This window comes from Myxocyprinus asiaticus, chromosome 32 (assembly GCF_019703515.2).
Source record: "Myxocyprinus asiaticus isolate MX2 ecotype Aquarium Trade chromosome 32, UBuf_Myxa_2, whole genome shotgun sequence".
NCBI lineage: Eukaryota > Metazoa > Chordata > Actinopteri > Cypriniformes > Catostomidae > Myxocyprinus > Myxocyprinus asiaticus.
Window position 1 is genome coordinate 29,994,414 of NC_059375.1, and position 20,825 is coordinate 30,015,238.

Here is a 20,825-nt window from a genome sequence, read left to right on the forward strand (position 1 = left end):
GCCTTATAGGAAGAATTGCAAAGAAAAAGCCACATTTGAAACAGAAAAACAAAAAGAAAAGGTTAGAGTGGGCAAAGAAACACAGACATTGGAAACTGTTAATTGGAAAAGAGTGTTATTAACCCCATCTTAAAAAAAAAAAGAGTGATCTTAACCCCATTGAGCTTTTGTGGGATCAGCTAGAATGTAAGGTGTGTGAGAAGTGCCCGACAAGACAGCCACATCTATAGCAAGTGCTACAGGAAGTGTGGGGTGAAATGTCACCGGAGTATCTGGACAAACTGACAGCTAGAATGCTAAGGATCTGCAAAGCTGTCATTGCTGCATGTGGAGGATTTTTTGATGAGAAATCTTTGAAGTAGTTTAAGAAGTTCTGAACATTTTTTTTTTCAAATTGTAATAGTAATTTTTCACATTATTACTGTCCTGACTACATTGTGATCAGCTGAATGCCACTTTGGTGAATAAAAGTACCAATTTATTTACATAAGAGCAAAATCTGTACATTATTCCAAACTTTTGGCCACCAGTGTAGCTGTATATTAAACAACAAATATATTCTAATTGGTTAAGGACAAAGTATCTCTCAGTGAAAACTTGTTGCATCATGCCTGGTTGAGACAATGGTGTTATATTACATTGTACTCTATCTTTCACTATTCACACTTTTCCTTGAACTTCATGTCAAGACATACTAAAACTGGTCCAAATGGTATTTCCAAAGACTGGGTTACTAATTTATGACCTTTGATCTTTGCTCTTGGTACTGTTACTCTTGTCCTCTGAGAGTGAACCTGTGGTCTTTGAGTGCTCTGTTTTAGTTCTATCTTTGTGCCTCCAATGCAGTCTACTTAATACTGTATAATTGAGTGCTTCTATCTCCAAATTTGGGCTCCAGCTTTGTGGACACCCCTTTTCCAACTTTACAGTGACAGAGAAGGCTGCAGTCAGGGAGCACAGAACTGTGATGGTCTTTGTTTCGTAACAGTCCTCTGGCTCACACAGTGACAGAACATTGACCATAAGCACAGGAAATGGGGTCAAAAGCGATGGGGACAATCATTTACAACCATCTTCAGCAGATGACGTCTGTTATTGGTCAAACGATACAGTGGTGTTACCATGCAGCTGTGCAAAATAATTGCAATTGCACAAATGCAGGGCAGTGTTAATCTCGTCAACAAGTTACTGACAAATATGTTTGTTGACAAAGGTTTTTTTTTTCGTTAATGAGAACATGAAATGAAAAATATTCTTCATGACAATAAATAAAATAAAATACACTTTTGAAGAAAATATGACACGGAAAAAACATTGCAAGATATTAAAGTGATAATTTACCTAAAATTACAAATTCTGTCATCATTTACTCTCTCCCTCGTGATGTTCCAAACCAGTATGTCTTTCTTTGTTACGTAGAACACAAAATGGAGATGGGAGAATGTAATGCAGAATGTTAGCCATTCACTTTCATTGTATGGAAAAAAGTTGCAATGAAAGTAAATTGTGACTGAGGCTAACATTCTGCCTGTTCTGTGGACGAAAGAAAGTCATACGGGTTTTGGAAAACAGGAGGATGAGTGAATGAGACAGAATTAGTATTTTTTTGACAAATTATCAAAAAATAATACACGTTTAAATAATAGATTTAATAATACGTTTATACATTTTTTTAAATGTTTGAACATATGGTTAAAGTTTGGTCTGTTATAGTTTGTCATATTTTTGTCATTTTTAACAATGTTATTTTCACCAACTAAAATTATATGCCATTTCAGTCAGAGTGCAATGGACTTAAATGAATAAATATGAAATAAAGAAATATTGAATAAATGCAAAGGACATTTTCATTAAATACAGAAACTATGACTAAAAAAAAATAAATAATAATAAGCAGAGTAATATTAACAGCCCTAAAGGCAAAATATGAAATGTTCACTTGTTTCAGCAGCTGATATCAGGCCAAACCTCAAAAGCGTCAGAATGGCATTTAGATATACTGTATTCTTACAATGGTGAAACCCCCAAAAAACACAACAGTGATGCTTACAGGGCTACACAAATATTCTGTTGCCCCAAGACACCAGTATGCAATTCTTATGAAGCTTAGTCATGCATCAGATGCACTGGAATTTAAAATCTATGTAATCTTCCTGTTTCTTTCATGTGACACATAAGCCACATTGGATAGTTTCATATTCTAGCTTTTCACCTGAATTTTTTTCCCTTCTTCCCTTTTTGCATTTCCTCTTTTATTCTCCTCCTACATTTCTATAGATTTTGGTTGCTTTGCCATCATCACAGGGACCAGTCCCGGTTCTACAGGGGTGTTTGAGGGTGCTAAGCACCCTCAAATGAAACTTAGAGCACCCTCAATTGCAGACCAGGGCAAACTACTGCTCGCGGGTCGATTTATCATGAACATTTTTTATTAGATCTTTCATTTTTCTGGCTTTTGGACCTATCGCGCATCCACAAGCTTTTAATATGCTCAGGGTAGACAGATAATATATGCAACACCCCAATCAGAGATTTATACTTGCACAAATAGGAAATATTTCGCCTTATGTCATATTTAATGTATGCAATCTGGCAACCATACATGCGAGTGCACGCGCTTTCTCTCCGCAAAAACAAACAAACAACAACTTAGCACTCTATAGTGCACGGAGGGAACACGCAAGTAAAACCAAGTGAGAGAGGAATATGTTTATTCTTTGTGTTATTTGTAAAATGCTGAAGTCTCTCACACCTGTATGTGAATGTTACTCTGGTAGTAATCATTTATCAGTGTCATGCAGCCTGTTTTATTCAGTGTTGTGCTGTATGGGGTGCAAAACATTGACAAGACCCACATCATGACCCATGAGCATGTAAACAGGTTGATAATATTCTGAGAATAAAACAAGTAAACGGGTCCACTTTGCGGCCAACATTAAAATAAGCCTTTAGAAACTCTTTCCCGAATATTTTATTTTACATTTAAACCAGACTCCTGATATAGAGTGTTAATTGAATACTAAATTACCATTGAATTGAAGTATGTTAAAATAATCAATTAATAATTTTTTCAGCCTTTATTCAGTTTTACTAATGATAGAAAGTATAGCAGCAAAACTTCAAGCAATTGCAGAATGGTCCCATCAGTATACACTTCAGAAAATTGTGCATCATTCATTGAGTGTATGTCTGGGCTTAAAAGATAAAACTATGTAGAACTTTTTATCTTCTCTGTTCCATGTTCTACTTAATGGCTGATGTGGCCCCAGTACCAAAATAATTCCACACACCTGCTCAATTGAATATGTAAGACTAATACTGTAAATTGGCAAGCAGATTTTCTTGAATACCAGCAAACACACAAAAATCCTTGCATTTTGTGAATGCACAAAAAGCTGCATCAAAACGTGTATGATTTTGCAAATCATTATGTCCTAATCTGCAGGTGCAGAATTTTGCTGTCATTTTCAGCGACAGATCATGGGGAAAAAAACCCAGAAGCAATAAATGTTTTGTACATTAAAAAAACAAACTTTTCTTTACGTTGTTTAAGTAGCATTTAAACATGATTTAATCTATTAAAAAATGTGTAATTATGATACATCTCCACTTTATACAGAGCACCCCCACTATTTTCAGAAGCACCCTCAGTGATTTTGATCTGGAACCGGGCCTGACAGGGACCAGGAATCACACAGAAGCTTCACACAATGCGGTCTATGCTGTGATTTCTCTGGGAATTTATCTATGTTTCTCTCAGTGTAAAGAGAAAAACAAACAGCACTAAATTTATTGCCTGTGGTGTAGTGCATGGCCTTTGGAAAACATACATCCTTGAGGCCGCTGACTTTGCATGTGCTCACTGGTTTATGAGCGTGCCACACATAATCATGATGTGCTTTCACTTCTCTCACTCTATCATCCTTTCTTACAGTTTTGCATTTGCATCCACCTCTGTTGTTTCTTCTACTAATGTCTGCATCAAGGATGGAAAGGTCTCCAAATGACCTTCATCTGGACAAAACTTTGCAAAGTTTGAGATCAGTCTTAAAGGAATAGTTCACCCAACAAAATTCTGTCATCATTTACTCAACCTTATGCCATTCCAAATCAAGCTCTAGAAATAACCAAAAGCAACATAGAAGTATCATAAAGTAGTGGCATCAAATGATGCATCGTTTTTGTAGTCCATATGACTTTGTAGTTCATTTCATAGCTTTGGTGGAAGACCGTTAGTGAATAGTAACTTACATTTTGATATGTTCTTAACTTAAATCTATCGCTTGGCATCAGCAAGCTTGGAATATAGCACATTAGTCATTTGGACTACGTTAATGATACTTTTATGGTGCTGTTTTGTCATTTTGGAGCTTGACAGACTCTGTCCCCATTCACTTTCACTATATAGAAAAGGGCAGCCAGCCAACTTAAATTTTGAAATGTTCTTAACTTAAAGCTATTGTATGGCATCCGCAAGCTTGGAATATAGCACATTAGTGATATGGACTACTTTTTTGATACATTTATGGTGCTGTTTTGACATTTTGGAGCTTGACAGGCTCAGTCCCTATTCACTTTCACTATATGGAAGAGGGCAGCCAGGATAATCTAAAAAAAAGTTTCACTGTAGAAAGAAAGTCATACAAGTTTATGACGAGTATACCATGACAGAATGTTCATTTTTGGGCAAACTATCCCTTTAATAGCATATACTATCCAATTAAAATTCCAGTGTTGAATAAAAAGACATTTCAGGCAGCTGCTTGGAATAAGGAAGGTTTTTACTTCCTCTTGTCCCAATATACAGTTAGTTCACCAATAACTAGCCAATAACCCTGATCATAATTTTTCTCTCCTTCTGTCCTAATTGACTTTGTGCACTTCACATTTACAGAAGACATAGAAGCAGTGAGCAGTTCATATGAGTCATACGATGAGGAAGAGGTGACAAAGGGCAAGTCCACAGCACAGCACCAGTGGCCATCCACAGAGGCATCCATCGAGCTAATGAAGGATGCACGGATCTGTGCCTTCCTCTGGAGGAAAAAATGGCTAGGCCAGTGGGCCAAACAGCTGTGTGTCATTCGAGAACATCGTCTCCTGGTAGGTGACATTATTGCATGTGCCATTGACACCCATTTTCCACCCATGGCTAACCTAAAATGTGCATGTTTACACGGATTCCAGTGTTTGCAATCAAGCTTACAATAACTAGCAGTAATAACTTACTTTATGTCTTTATATGCTTTAAACTTTTATATGTATCACTCAAATGTAACATTTAAAGACAACATGAAATCAAAATTGAGCCTATTTACTTGTTAATATATGTTCTGGTCTTATTGCGAATGATTAATCTGTGCACATTATTCAAAAGAATAATCTTTGCCTTTGTTTCATAAAAATGTATTTACATGCTCTGCCACTGAAACATCTTTCCTTTTTGTCTAATGTCACCTATAACTCCATTTTTCAAACCATTTCCACCAGTCAACTATCATGGAAGCAACTTTTCTTGATCGAATCAATTCCCAATGGATAAAAATAAAATCTTTAAATCAAGTCGCCTACTTGTTTTTCCTTAGAATATCCTGTCTAACATAATTTAATCTTATTGCAGTTATTGCAGTAAAATGCGATGCGATTTTTTTAAGACTCTTCTGTATGCTACTGTATTCAGTGCTACAAAAGCTCGAAGGACCAGACACCATTGCTGGACATCAGTCTGCTGGGCTGCAGTGTCATCTACAAAGAGAAACAAACAAAGAGGAAAGAACACAAGCTGAAAATATACCCACTGGGTGGAGAAGCCATTGTCCTGGGTCTGCAGAGCAAAGAGCAGGCTGAACAATGGCTGAAGGTGAGGGACAAGAGTTCTGGCTCTTGTACAGTAGATGAACAAATAAAACATTTAATCTGTTCTTGGTTTGTGCAGTTATGCTTTACAGACTTGTTTCATCTTTATCAGGTTATTCATGAAATAAGTCCTAAAAACACTGCGGGATCTGAAGTAAATGATTTCCCAGCGCTCATATGTACTAAGGTATGACATATCAGTTGTGGTTTATTCTCTTAAATTGATTTATGTGGGAAACACTCTCCAATTTTGCTCAGTCTCTTTCAAGTAGGTATAGCTGCAGGCCGGAGATCTCCAAATGGGGGCGGAATCTCCAAAAGAGGGAAGAGTTTCTCCCGGTGGGACGGAGTTACTCAAAAGGGGGATTGTGCCAACTCCAAAAGGGGGCATCACTTATACTAATACTGTTAGGGAAAGGGTTTGGCTACGGCTTTAGATCTCCTGCCCTTTTTTTTTTTTTTTTGGAGCTGTGCCTGCAGCTATATCCGTCTCTTTGGGAATATTTTTCATAACACATTAAAAGGAGTGCATAAGGCACAAATATATTTCACATATATACACAAATGCAAATGCTTAATCAATGTATTGCAAGCGAAGATTCCACTTGTATTTGCGTATTATTGTGTACTCTTGTGTTTTGTAACAAACCTCAGTAATTAAGAGGGCAATAGACTTACCTTAAAAACTAGCTCAGCAAGATTCTCTTCAAACTGCTGCTCCGCCATGACAGTTGTTTTTCTAAAAGACAAAACTAAAAGGCAATTACAGCAGTGTACGCTGATTTCACTGTAGTGCCCCTTGTGGCAATGCTGCAAATGCAACGTGAACTTGTATTGCATTATATATTGCACTCTGACACATTTTAGAACACGATAAAGCTGAAATCGAGCTTGCATTGCTAGAAGCATCTGCGTTTACATTATACTTGCGTAGAGTGTGTTTGAGGCCTTAGTCTGAGGAGAGAGGTTAAGCAAAACTTTTATGCTCCTCTGGCAGGGTGAACATACCGAGAGGTACTCAGTGACATCTGAGAGTGGGAGCAGCACAGACAGTCACCCAGAGAACCTGGAGAACAAAGATGGTGAGACTGAATCACTTAGTCCATTCTTTTAGAAGTCAAATTGCTTTAGGGTGTTCAATAATTAATATTTACTTCCCAAATGTCTTTAAATTCTTAGTTAAGAAGAAGTACGGCAAGTTTAGTAACCTTATAAACATTGGGAAAAAGAAGGTTTCGTCTTTGGAGAGCCCAGATAAGACAGTGGATAAATCAGGTAAGCCATGAATGGCATGGCTGCATCATCATACTGAATATTTACCTGAAAAAGTTTTAAACTTTTCTCAAAACCTATGTTTTTTCCACTTCGCTTTGTTACAGGCCACCTTAACGTCCTTGTAAACACCCAATGGCAAAGCCGGTGGTGTTCAATAAAGAACAGGAAGCTTTGGATCTACTACGACAAAAGTAAGAGCAAAGTGGCCCAGCAGCCAGTCCCTCTAGAGGGGTGCATGGTCCAGCCAGACCCCAGTCCCGAGCACCTCTACTCATTTCGTATTCAGATGGACGGAGAGGAGCTCGCAGCCTTAGAAGTGAGTAGAGGGGAATGGATTTTAATCCTTGACCCCTTTTAAATGGGTTTGCAATCCGTGCATTCACTGGATTTAATGCAATTTAACAGTTCCCACTCATTTTCAGAAATCATTTTCCAGGAAATTTTTAAGAACGGCAGGAATAAAAGACAGGGAGGACAGGCCCTACATTCCTCTCTCCAGAGGTCTTTAAAAGATACGCAGTTTATGACACTTAACTATGAAATCAGCTCTTTAATATGAGCTATTGAGCTCTTAGACATTAACAAATTGGTTACAGACAATCATACACACAGCTTTTAATGTTAAACTCTTAATTAGCATCACAAAGGGTCATATTCATGGTTGTTGGTATTGTTTTATAAGGTAGATCATTATTATTACTATTATATGTTAATGACTGTGTTTATTTATTATATTAAATAGGATACATATTTTAGGTGATATACAAACAGGGTATGCACAGACACCTGACAAAGTAAAGAAGTGTTGCCTAATGTGCGTTTACATGCATAGTCTTACACTGATTATGCTTAAAACGCCGGCAACACGCGTGGTCATGTAAACGCAATAAACTGTGTTCCTTTAGCAGTGTAAGTTCATAAACGGCGTAAGAATAAACCAGTCGACACAGGTAGATTTTTGCCCATTACGCCGATTTCACGTGGTATATAAACACCTTTACTGGTGTTCTCACCGGCTTATCCATTGTGCGCACGTGTTGAGCGCATGTCTCTTCACGGTTTGACATCAAAAGCAGAGTATAACACGATTATTTCAGATCTCATGTAAACACAGTTTTCTTGCTTTGTCAGATTTTTTAAATAAGCTGATTTTTGGGAGTAATCAGCATATTATTGTGCACATAAACATGCTCATTGTCAAGGGAGGTCAGGGGCCATGCTACTCAGTGGGAAAACAATACCAAAACATTAAATTCTAAGAAATGCATTATAAAATTCCCTTGAGTATGTGTTGCATTCATGTAAATATTGGCTAAAGTATTTCTAAAAGACTTTTCCCCTTCAGACCAAATGTGTATCTTGCCCTACAAAAGCAAGATGCAGTGGAATGGTACACCTAAGCAGAATGCAGTTGTCTCGGGATGGGTTTTTAACAGTTCAGTTTCTTTTAAACTTGTCTCAACATCTAAAAATGCAGGGCTCCTATGAAAGATGCTAAAGACAAAGTGAACACTGCGCAGTAGTCAACAACATCTATCAGTGGAGTTTTTGGAAAATAGTAGTTCAATATTTCATACTAGACACAGCCATAACATAGCCAAGCTTTTAAGCAAGTTGGAGAATTGGATGCTACAGCATTATGAAGGCAAAAACAGAATCAGTACTTCAAGATCACATATTTTTTACTCTGTGATAATGAGCCAATACTTTCCCCAGTCTTATTGTCTGATGCCCTCACATACTGTGTCTTGGCATAAGTCCATCAATCTGACTGAGATTTCTGAAATTTGTGGAACTCCCCTTTCATTCCGCCTCTGTGCTCTTCATTCAGTATTGTTGTATAGAGCTTTGTGAGTTTCACAACTATTGTTTATCAGCTACACATATAACATACTCTTGTAATGAATCACAAGCTATTTATTTGTATTTATTTATGTGTATTGTCTGTCATTGCTCCTAAACATGGGGTTATTGAGCAGTTGTTTTAGAGCATACAGATAAACAGCTAATTTCCTGCCCTCATTCTTGAGTTGTTTATCATCTGTTTTCAGTAAGACACAAAGAATGAGCAGACAAAATGTTAACTTCTTATCTGGAATAGTGAGGCTTTTTGCTGCTTAATAGAAACTGCCATGACTTAACTGCCATCTTCAGGCAAGAATGAAATTCAATAGCAAACCGGCCCAAAAACTTTTTATGGTATATGAATATCTTTTGAGCCAGATCAAAAATGTCGGGTTTGTATTTAATGACATTCTGTATTTAAAAAAGTGGATTCTGAATGCAAATTCCCCCCCCAAAAAACAAAAAAAAACAGTAGTTTGTATTTGTAAGTTGCACAATTATTGTAGGTATAAAAAGTGTTCACCCATTCACATGTCTAAATTTGGTAAATCCAAACTAGTCACACATTTCAGTGATCATTTGCAAAAACATTTGCAAAAAACTAAAAATTTTTGTTGTAATTTATTCACCCTCAATTTGCTCCAAGCTACTATGAACTTTTCCTGCCACTTTTTTGAGGTGCAACCTCAGGTGGAGGTGCATGATGGACCTGATTCTATGTCTTCCTCTTTTCTGCCAGGCTAAATCTTCTGCTGATATGGGCCACTGGCTGGGGCTCATACTTTCGCAGACTGGAACCAAAATAGACCCAGAAGATCTCACCTATGACTATGTAAACTCTGAGAGGATATCCACTATTGTTAATGCTGCCAAGACATCCATGTAGTAAGTCATTTACATTAATCTTGTATTTTAAAGGGACAGTTCACCCAAATATTTTAATTCTCTCATCATTTACCCTCATGCCATCCCTGATGTGTGACTTTCTTTTTTCTGCTGAACACAGACAAAGATTTTTAGAAAAATATCTCCGCTCTGTAGGTCCATACAATGCAAGTGAATGGTGACCAGAACTTTGCAGGTCCAAAAAGCACATAAAGGCAGAAGAAAAGTAATCCATACGACTCCAGTTGTTAAATCCATATCTTCAGAAGCGATGTGATAGGTGTGGGTGAGAAACAGATCAATATTTAAGTCCTATGTTACTATAAGTTCTCCTCCCTGCCCAGTAGGTGGCGATATGCACAAAGAATGCGAATCACCAAAAACAAAAGAAGAAGAATGTGAACGTGAAAGTGGAGATTTATAGTAAAAAAGGATTTAAATATGGATCTGTTTCTCACCCACTTTATCATATCGCTTCTGAAGATATGGATTTAACCACTGGAGTCATATAAATTACTTTTATGCTGCCTTTATAAGAGGGTGAGGAAATGATGACAGATTTTTAATTTTGGTGTGAACTTTTCCTTCAAAGGCTTAACAAGATTCATGTACTGTAAGTCCCTTTAAATAAAGTGTTAAATGCCTTTCTGCTTGCATCTCAGTCTAATGCAAAGGAGATACTCTGAGCCCAACACGTATACAGACAGCCCTCCGTCAGACCCCAATGCCTGTGATGACATATACGATGAGGTGGCATCCACAGAGAATGAACAGGAGGTGGGTAAAATACACTTGAAATGCTTTTGTCGGAAATCTCCATCTCCCACTTTCATGCAGCTCTGTTTATTCTGAGTCACCAGACTCATTGAACAGGAGTGGAAGATTCACAAAGCAATCTGGCAAAAATAAACAAGCGACAGGAAGTCGTTGCTGTGACAGTGTTATATTTTGCTAACCTTGCAGACCAGCAAGTTTCAATACTGTGTCTCATACTGTTCCTCTGTTCGACTGTAGGAGGTTCAAGAGGTTCAAAATGGCAGCAGTGAGATAACCACAAGTGCTGAGCAGAATGGGAAGGACAGAATTTATCTGGATCTGATCACAGTTCGCTCTTTTCTGCACACGAGTTCGGGCAGAGTGTCACCAAAGATGTCCAACTCTCTACACACAGAGACCAGTCCATCAGCAGTTCCACGTGATGAGCAGCAGCATCCTGAGGTTTGGGTTCAAACCACAACTGATACATAATTAATCAGTATTTTAGATGCATATAGATTATTCAGTGGCCCCCAAAGAATTTGGACAATTTTGGACACTTACATCACACTTAGGTCAACGCACTTTGATGTTTTAATACCACGTCTGTTTTCAATGCAAAGTCCAGTTTGGAGATTCCACCAGCAGGTGGTAATAAAGTTCATGTCAAGTGTCATTATTATTATTATTTTTACAATTGTATTTATGATCTAATTTGTATTGGTATTTTTCCACCTGTTGACAGAGAGTGATTTTTTTTATGTTGGAAGAGGTTGGAGTAAAATGTTTGGACTTCATTTTTGAGTTTTTGACCACTTTGTTATTTGATTATATTTTTGTTTAGTTTAAAGTGTCATTTGAATTTAGAAATATATTTGGTTAAATTTTTTCGTGTTTCAGTAAATAAATAATTAAATTTTTCAAAATCAAAAAACGACCTGTAGAAGTGAAGTGCGTGCCGATGTAATCACTGTTAATACTAGCCATGATTTGTGCATCTGTAGATGATAATGATTAATAATACTTAATTCTCTATAATTTAACTGAGCCTACATATCCTGAACACATTTTCCAGGCGTATAAAAGGAGCGTGTCGCATTTAACAAAGATGCAGTTAATTCTCATGAATGTGCTGTCTTTGTTTATATCGCTGGTGCTTTAGGGAATGGACTATATAATAGGATGCAGACACTGCAATAATTGGAGAAGAACCTCCAAATTAAATTGCATTTGACCTGATTAGCACCTTGCGCGCACGATTTCGCCAATCCCACTTGTGCCTTTTTGGGGTCACTGTATGTAACATAATAACAAATAGTAACACAGGTTATCTCTGCTTTGACCTTTGAATCTTAGAACATTTTCCCCAAAATTTACATGTATTAATTTGCCAAACACTTTTATTCAAAGCAGCCTACAGTGCATTCAAGGAATACATTTTATCAGTTTGTACGTTCCCTAGTAATTTGACTCATGACATTAACATTGCAAGCACCATACTGTATTTATTGAGCAGGATCAAAATACACTATTAAATAGTAAATAAATAAATAATTTGTAATATTCTGTATAATTCTCTTCCGAAACAGCCTGTATATGAAACTTCATTACCAAGCAGCACAGAGCACCTTGATCCGCCACCTCTTGTCCCAAGAATAGATGCAGACCCCTCTCCAACCCCCAGTGTACATGTCCAGACTCAAAGAATCAGTTTCCTTGGCCAGGACATCCAGAAGAAGGCATCTCCCACCTCACCGCCATCCCAACCCCAAACATCTGCACATACGCCCCAGAGTCCGCCAAACTCCAGAGGAATAGCAGCCAGCACGGATAGACTTCTTGATAGACTCAAGGTCTCTCCTGCAGGTGAGGGTCATCTGCTGTAAAACTGCATAACAGACCTACAAACTTTAATTTATTTACCCTGCTGTGCATTTCTCCAGTCACGCACCCATGCAAGCTATGTGAATGTAGGTCATAACTAAAAGCTCCTTCACATTTCCTCCTGTTTAGCAGGCTCAGGGTCAGTCGAGGTGAAGTTAGGGAAGAACAGAACAGAGGCCGACGTGCGACTTTACTCTGAAGAGAGAGATCGGTTGGAGCGAGAGAGAGAAGAGGTTAAGAACACTCTGGCCACATTGAGGAAAGACAGACGGGAGGTGAAAGGGGAACTGAGCTCCTGCCAAGGTATTGCCACTTATTGGTCATATTTATTTATTTATTTATTTATTTTTATCCCCATTTCTCCCAGTGTTGGAATGCCCAATTCCCACTACTTTAGTAGGTCCTCGTGGTGGCGCGGTTACTCACCTCAATCCGGGTGGCGGAAGACAAGTCTCGGTTGCCTCCGCTTCTGAGACCGTAAATCCGTGTATCTTATCACGTGGCTCGCTGTGCATGACACCGCGGAGTCTCACAACATGCGGAGGCTCATGCTAAACTCCACGATCCACACACAACTTACCACGCACCCCATTAAGAGCAAGAACCACTTAATCGCGACCACGAGGAGGTTACCCCATGTGACTCTACCCTCCCTAGCAACCGGGCCAATTTGGTTGCTTAGGAGACCTGATTGGAGTCACTCAGCACACCCTGGATTCGAACTCGCGACTCTAGGGGTGGTAGTCAGCGTCAAACCTATTTGTCGTATTTGAAAAATTCTGTCTAAAGAGATTGTTCACTCAAATGTGAAAATTCTGTCATCATGTACTTAAATTTTCCTTTAGATCTAACTTTTGCAATGTCAGTTCTGTGCATGGATTTGTGTACTCCATTTGCGTGTTTAGCTTCCATTTGTAATTTTTATGTACTTGCTAGTTGTTTCTTGACATACTATATATTATAATGTTCCTGTATAGGTGATATGCTAATAAATGCTTTTGACTATGGCTTACATAGACCCGACCCAGCAGGCCTCTCTGGAGGCACGTCTGAAGCAGATGGAAGAGACATGTCGTGAGGCGGAGTGCCGGCGAGTTGATGTGGAGCTTAGTTTGATGGAGGTGAAGGAGAATTTGAGAAAGGTGGAAGCTGGACCCTTTACACTGGGCACCACAGTAGATAGCAGTCTACTGGACACTTCAACGGTTAGTATTTTGAATACGAGTTTCTGCATAGCCAAACAAGCAAGCCAAGGTTTTTCTTATGTTGTACAAATAGGTTGTTGTCAACAAATTGTAATGTCACAAGTTGCATTAATTTGGGAAATCATTGTCCAGTTTTAGCATACTAGATACACTTGATTTTCTTAATTGGTATTTTTGTCTTGTTTTCCAGTAAAATATCTTAAAGTGATAGTTCACCCAAAAATGAAAATGCTGAACACAAACGAAGATTTTTAGAAGAGTATTTCAGCTCTGTAGGTCCTCACAATGCAACTGAATGGGTATCAAAAATGTGAAGCTCCAAAAAGAACATAAAGGCAGCATAAAAGTCATCCATAAGACTCCAGTGGTAAAATCGATATCTTCTGAAGCAATATGATAAGTGTAGGTGAGAAACAGATCAATATTTAAGTCCTTTTTTTATTATAAATCTCCACTTTCACTTTCACGTTCTTCTTGTTTTTGCCGATTCGCATTCATCGTGCATATCGCAGCCTACTGGGCAGAGAGGAGAATTTATAGTAAAAGAGGACTTATATTGATCTGTTTCTCGCCCACACCTATCATATTGCTTCTGAAGATATAGATTCTTATAGATTACCTTTATGTGCATTTTGGTGCTTCAAAGTTTTGGTAGCCATTCACCTGTATTAGGACCTACAGAGCTGAAATATTCTTCAAAAAATCTTCTAAAAATCTGTGTTCTGCAGAAGAAAATAATACGGTGAGTAAATGATGAGATCATTTTTATTTTTGGGTGAACTATTCCTTTAACAAGATAAATTTACCTGAAAGGCAATATTGCAAAAGATATATGCTTTGTTTTTAAATAATATACATAAAAATAAGTTTATTTTTCTTACCCCTTTGACACATAGTTTTATTTATTTATTTACTTACTTATTGTTTTTGCTTAAAACAATATTTGCCAATAGAGTAAGAAAACTAAACTTAATACAAGATATATTTTCAAAAACAAGTCTTGTCATATAGTTTTATAGTGTCTGTGCTCTGTGAGCTACAAGAGTATATCTAAAATTAAATTGTGTCTTGTTTTCTAGCCCAAGGCAGCACCTGTCTCCACCCTTGCTCCAAATATGCCAACCAACAATGAAGATTCACCTATCAACTCTGCCACAGTGCTGAAAAACAGACCCCTGTCCATCATGGCATCCAACAAAGGAAATGTTCTGCAGAAGGCCATGGTAACAATACACTTACATATCCATAATCCTAACAGGGAGCTTAGCCTCTGATGTTTATGATTTAAAGAAATACATAACTCTGTCATAGCAACTGTAAGGGAATTCATTATTCAATCCATTCTTTACATATTTTTTATTCTGATTTAAAATACACTCTGTAAAATATTTCTATCTTTTGCTTTTTGTGCAGGAATGGGAGAAAAAAATCAACAACCTAGTGGATGAGAATTAAAAGAGCAAATTGACTTTTTAGCTAAAGCTCAAATGACTGCTAAAGCAAATGCTTCAGGCAGGTAGGGAGAGAGGGTGTGTCCAAAGACCTGCAAGCTCCACCCTTCTGAAACCACACCATCCCCCATACCTGCTCATCTGCAATCAAGAGGCTGAGATGGTACTGGGTACATGCAGGCAGCTGATGCAATACAATACTTTAAAATGCCCCAATGTTTCCCAGCCAAATAATGCCACTGGACAATGATAGATTTTAAATATATTTTTATGTAAGAAAAAGGAAAGGATTTATTGAGTTTATAAGTTTATACAGTGGTGTGCACATAATATGATTGGTGTTACATAAGCTTGAGAAGAGACCATTGGAAGAGCAATGAAAACCACTATTTTTAGATTAAAACATGGAATCTAAAGTGAAGACCTTTAAATCAGCCATTTGGTACACCTGGTACATTGTAGCTTGGTTCATATATGCTGGTAGCCAAGATGTGAATATACATATTACATATCCGTTCAGTGTTGTTTTGATTTGTTACTGTACGCTAGCTGAAACATGCACTTTTTATTCAAATAAATGTTTGTACTGACAACAATGCACATTTACCCAAAGCCTCAATTTATCCTAAGCACCAGACATCCTGCTTTGAAGTTGAAGAAAATATAATTATGAACAGAAATGCATTTTCACCAGTAGGTGGAACCAAAACAACACTTAAACACTGGAAATGATTGTAGGTAGACTCAAAGTGAAAAAAAAAAATTAATAATAGTGGCCTTACATTTGGACAAACCACCACTGTCGATTAGGATACAAAATAAATATTATGGTCAAAAGGCTTTCTGTAACACAAAGGAATTCTCAACATAACAGATCACAAGTAGACTGCAAAAATCCATAAAGAGTCAAACACGCAATGCTCCATAGAACACATAAAACCTCCAAAATTCTGGGTCTTATAATACAGAAATCATCACAACCCTTTAATATGGACTGCTAATATGAAAAATAATTTAAGGCACTAAAGGCATTTATAAAATTCATGTAATAACAGAAACACATATCCTGTTTGAGGTGTCGTCTGGTATGTTCACCATTTATCAGCACGTTCTTAAGAAGAGCACTTGGGAAAGATATGGGAAGATGAAGTGGTTTGTTTCTGACTGGAGAATAAATGGGTTTAGTAGGCCAAGTGTTGTATCTTCATTAGCTGCAGCATCCTGTGCAAGATAACCTCCTGAGCTGGGCTAAATCTGTTTAGTGTTACCATTTCCTCCTGTATGAAGAGCAATGCAAAAGGATTTTTAACTCATGTCACTGAGCTGTGGCTCTTTCTGTTAATGTATATGTGGTGGAATTGTGCTTATATGTGTCTGTCTGTTTTGTATCTGTCTATCTGTGTTGTGTTCGGGAGGCATGTCTCCTGCGGAGCTCCCGATAGCGTTGCAGCAGCTCTTTCTCACTCTTGTGCTGCTGGCGCCTCAGGCCTACAGGTTTAGGGAGATCTCCTCTGGATGGCTGATCTCGGCTTCCTGCAAAAGACAGTCCAATAAATCAAATACATAAATCAAAATTGTAAAATATACCCTGCCAAACCCTTGTCCAATCTGAAAACACCAAAATTGATTGCACCTTCAGAGGTCAGGACAAATGACATTTCGCATTGACATAAACAGATGTGTGAAGGCAAGTTTTAATTATATATATATATATATATATATATAAAAATATTACCTGGGTTAAATAACGAGGATCTGTTTTTAACTATGTATGTGTGTGTATATGGGTAGTTGACCAGTAATGTCAAGCAGTGACATTATTCATAGTGGCATGCTTCATCAAAAGCTATTTTAATTAAAAATTATTCTTTTCTTTTTCTAATTCTTGTATAATTATTATACATGCAGTTGTTTTAAGACTTCATATATATTTGAGAAACTACATAGAATATTGATCCTTTTTAAAGTCCATGTGTCACACCAAAGGAATATTTGTGAACTGCAATAAAGCAAAAGGCCATTCAAAATTATGAAAACTTGAAATAGTGATCAGTTACAGCACCTATATAATATACACTATCCCTTATAGATATGGGTAGTTTACATAAAATACTGACTTGACTTGTCCAGCTGTGGCATGCTATACTCCATCTAAAACTATTTTAAACAGCATTTTGCTCATGGACAAGTAAGGGGCCGTTCAGACTGTACACATTCTTGCGTACAACTACCTATACTTATATATAAATTGATATACAGTACATTTGTAAAAGAAAAGAATATCTACTACTGCACAAAGATTAAACAATAGGCATTTGTACGGACGTGTTTCACAGTGTGGGCCCTTCCAGCCACGGCATTCACAACGGTAGCTGCCGTTCAACAGAACACACACGCCATCATTCATACAAGGGTTGGGACTGCACAGGTTAACAGGTTTCTTCACGTCTAAAGAGAGAATTACAGAGAAAAACAGAAGAATTAAAATATATCAGAGATCAAAAATACTTTCAAAGGTGGATATTAATGGCATATGATCATTTAAAGGAATGGTTCACCCAAAAATAAAAATGATCTTATCATTTACTCACCGTATTATTTTCTTCTGCAGAACACAGATTTTTAGAAGATTTTTAGAAGAATATTTCAGCTCTGTAGGTCCATACAATGCATGTGAATGGGGTCCAAAATTTTGAAGCTCCAAAAAGCACATACAGGCAGCATAAAAGTAATCCATGAGACTCCAGTGGTTTCATCCATGTCTTTTTAAGTGATCCAATTGGCTTTGGATGAAAACAGACCAAAAGATAACTTCCTTTTCACTATAAATCTTGACATCAGCAGTCTCCTAGGCAAGCATGACTTCCTAGCGACAGCTAGCGCTCTGCGCATGCATCAAGCACTAGGAAGTCGAGCTTGAAATCATGATAGTGCCTAGAGACTGCAATGACAACTGGATCGCTTCAGAAGACACTGATTAAACCACTGGAGTCTTACGGATTACTTTTATGCTGCCTTGATGTGCTTTTTGGCACTTAAAAGTTTTGGTCACCATTCACTTGCATTGTATGGACCTACAGAGCTGAGATATTCTTCTAAAAATCTTTGTTTGTGTTCTGCAGAAGAAACAAAGTCTTACACATCTGGGATGGCTTGGGGGCGAGTAAATGATGAGAGAATTTTCATTTTTGGGTGACCAATTCCTTTAAGCATGCTTGTCCTCTCTTACCTGCACACACCATCTGTACCAGCACATCCTCAGAATATTTCAGATCATCGTAGGAAGGGACAATTATCATGTGATCCTCAGAACTGGCAATGCGGAAGAGAACATCTTGTTGCATGTCCCCTATACCAATCACAAACACTGACACTCCGCTATCACGGATCTTCTGGGCAGGCACTGCCGCATCCTCTGAACCCGTCCCATCGGTCAGCACCACAACGGCCTTATTGACCCCAGGCCGTGCCCCTTTCCCCACCGTCAGGCTTTGGGTGTGGACGTGGAGCAGGGCTGAGCCAATGGAGGCTTTTCCACCCAGATAAGAGGCATCTCCCACTGCCTTCAGCACAGCAGAGCCCGAGTCATATTTGTCTAGGTCGAAGACCGTGATGGGCCGCCTCCCATAAACCACAAGTCCAACCTGAGCAACGTCTCGATTGATGTCGAACTGCACTGAGGTGCTCCGAACAAAGTCTTGAAGGTGGACTAAATTGTCCTTGCCTACACCACTGGAGGCATCCAGTACAAAGACAAGGTCCAGTGCTTGACCCAGACAGCCTATCAAACACAAAAGGGTTTAGTATGATAAAATTAAATATAGCCAAACTAAAGCATGATAATACTAAGGGTTAGGAATGCTTGGGATTATCACTACATATCTGTGTTGCAAGCACTGTAAAAAAAAGTCACAGACAGAGCAGATTTTTACCCTGGTTGTCCACACTGCAAATTTTGGCTCTAAGCTCTGGAATCTTAGCACTCAATCTGTCAGGTGAATGGTATGTGATGGTGCGCTGAGGGTTTCCAGTGATGTTGTTTATTTCTGCTCTCATCCCTTCTGGTGCTATACCGATGATGAAGATCTCCCTGTCCCGTGCATACTTCGCAGACTCCACCACAGGGTCTGCAGACAGTGTGCCCGTAAGCAGCACCATAACTCGCGGCAGGTTGTCCTGAACATCAGCAAAGACGGGCGCACTCTGGAAGCCGTGACGTGTGACATAGCGAAGAGCGTTGCCAGTCTTGGCTGGCCCACCACGGTATTGCAGACCCTCAACAGCCTGAATCAGCTTCGCTGGGTCTCTATTCTCCCCGATTTTGGCCTCGATCTTCACATCATTGCCATACTGGGCCAGCCCCATCTTCACAGGGGTGTCGGAGCTTAGCACAGCTTGCATGAAGCGCTTCAGGAAGGACTTAAAGCGTAAGAACCCCTCCAGAGTGAGAGCGGTGGAGCCCTCTACCAGGAAGAGCACATCCACAGAGCAGTCAAAACTCAGCAAAGGAGCTGGGAAAGAGCAGGACATGGTTACAAAAACAAAAAATTCTGTCATCATTTATTCACCCTCTCATTGTTCCAAACCTGTATGACTTTCTTTCTTCTGTGGAGCTCAAAAGGAGAATTGTAATGGCCGTTCCTGAGCATATGGGGGCCCTAAGCGAAATCCTTGGAGCACCCCCCCCACCCCCAGAACAAAGCCCACCCATGAATTGTAGTTACATTCTCCCTTCCCTCTTGGGCCACAAGGGGGCCCCCCTATAACTGTCTAATTGAGCCATAACAGCTGCCTGAGTCTTCCTCGCAGCTTTTATTTTATATATATTTATATATATATATATATATATATATATATAAACCACCTTGCTTTGTGGGGCCCCCTGGTGGCTCGGAGACCCTAAGCGTCCACTTATACCGCTTATAGCTAAAAACGGCCCTGGCCATGGGGGACAGTTTTGTGAACTGGAAAAACCAATTAATTGTTCACAAAACAAGACAGAATTTCTCTCATGAACTCATCAACACGCCAGGAAGAATTACATTTCAATCTGTTCCTTACACAAAGCTATAGCATGACTTCAGTAGACTTGGAATATAGCTCAAAATAAGAATGGAACAATTTTTTTAATTCTTTTATGGCGCTTATGTGTCTGTTTTGAAGCTTGAAAGCCTCAGTCCCCATTCATTGTAATTGCATGGAAAAAAGTGACCACTGTATTCTTCAAAATTTCTCCTTTTTAGTTTGACAGAAGTAAGAAAGTAGAAAAGTAGAAACTAGAGTGTAGAAAATATGGATTAGGGACAAAATTAGTAAATAATGCCCGAATTTTCTTTTTGAGGGAACTATTCCTTTAAGAATTGTATGCTTGGAACAAAAGAACATGCTTAACAAATCTCTTCAGCCTAATGTTGTGTTTATTTTAGTTGACTTTAAAGTTAGGTTCAGTTGATACAAGTCATTCATTTCACTTCATCCATTCTTTCTGTCCCATTAACACATATCCCGAGACAAAAATGCAGGTATGACCAGCATAAACAAACAAAAAGGCCGTCTGTCACTCCACAGGTAAGTGAGGTCATCAGATCTAACCCCTGCCTGTGATGCCATTCACACTGACTGACAGGGGGAGGTTAAGTGTGTCATCACGCTCTGACTGGCCTGAGTA

The 20,825-nt window shown here is 38.5% G+C and overlaps 2 protein-coding genes across 3 annotated transcripts in view; one reads left to right on the forward strand and one right to left on the reverse strand.

Moving 5' to 3' along the window:
- Positions 1-15,763, forward strand: part of LOC127423625 (actin filament-associated protein 1-like 2) — a 64,343-nt gene extending 48,580 nt beyond the window's left edge. Inside the window, exons 6-19 of one of the 2 annotated variants that reach the window (XM_051668092.1) lie at positions 4,895-5,103; positions 5,681-5,860; positions 5,969-6,043; positions 6,854-6,938; positions 7,036-7,131; positions 7,236-7,447; positions 9,716-9,861; positions 10,524-10,638; positions 10,876-11,079; positions 12,207-12,483; positions 12,634-12,804; positions 13,519-13,706; positions 14,786-14,929; positions 15,120-15,763. In XM_051668092.1, the coding sequence (XP_051524052.1) occupies positions 4,895-5,103; positions 5,681-5,860; positions 5,969-6,043; positions 6,854-6,938; positions 7,036-7,131; positions 7,236-7,447; positions 9,716-9,861; positions 10,524-10,638; positions 10,876-11,079; positions 12,207-12,483; positions 12,634-12,804; positions 13,519-13,706; positions 14,786-14,929; positions 15,120-15,161 (2,144 nt within the window). In that variant the 3' untranslated portion in view covers positions 15,162-15,763. Of the gene's footprint in view, positions 1-4,894; positions 5,104-5,680; positions 5,861-5,968; positions 6,044-6,853; positions 6,939-7,035; positions 7,132-7,235; positions 7,448-9,715; positions 9,862-10,523; positions 10,639-10,875; positions 11,080-12,206; positions 12,484-12,630; positions 12,805-13,518; positions 13,707-14,785; positions 14,930-15,119 lie in introns of both variants that reach the window. The other variant, XM_051668091.1, reaches the window with a different exon arrangement.
- Positions 15,764-16,548: 785 nt separating this feature from the next.
- Positions 16,549-20,825, reverse strand: part of vwa2 (von Willebrand factor A domain containing 2) — a 39,029-nt gene continuing 34,752 nt past the window's right edge. The window contains exons 11-14 of the mRNA XM_051668093.1: positions 19,090-19,668; positions 18,387-18,938; positions 17,483-17,605; positions 16,549-16,690 (exon numbers count right to left, since the gene is read on the reverse strand). Of these exons, the coding sequence (XP_051524053.1) occupies positions 16,551-16,690; positions 17,483-17,605; positions 18,387-18,938; positions 19,090-19,668 (1,394 nt within the window). The 3' untranslated portion in view covers positions 16,549-16,550. The remainder of the gene's footprint in view (positions 16,691-17,482; positions 17,606-18,386; positions 18,939-19,089; positions 19,669-20,825) is intronic.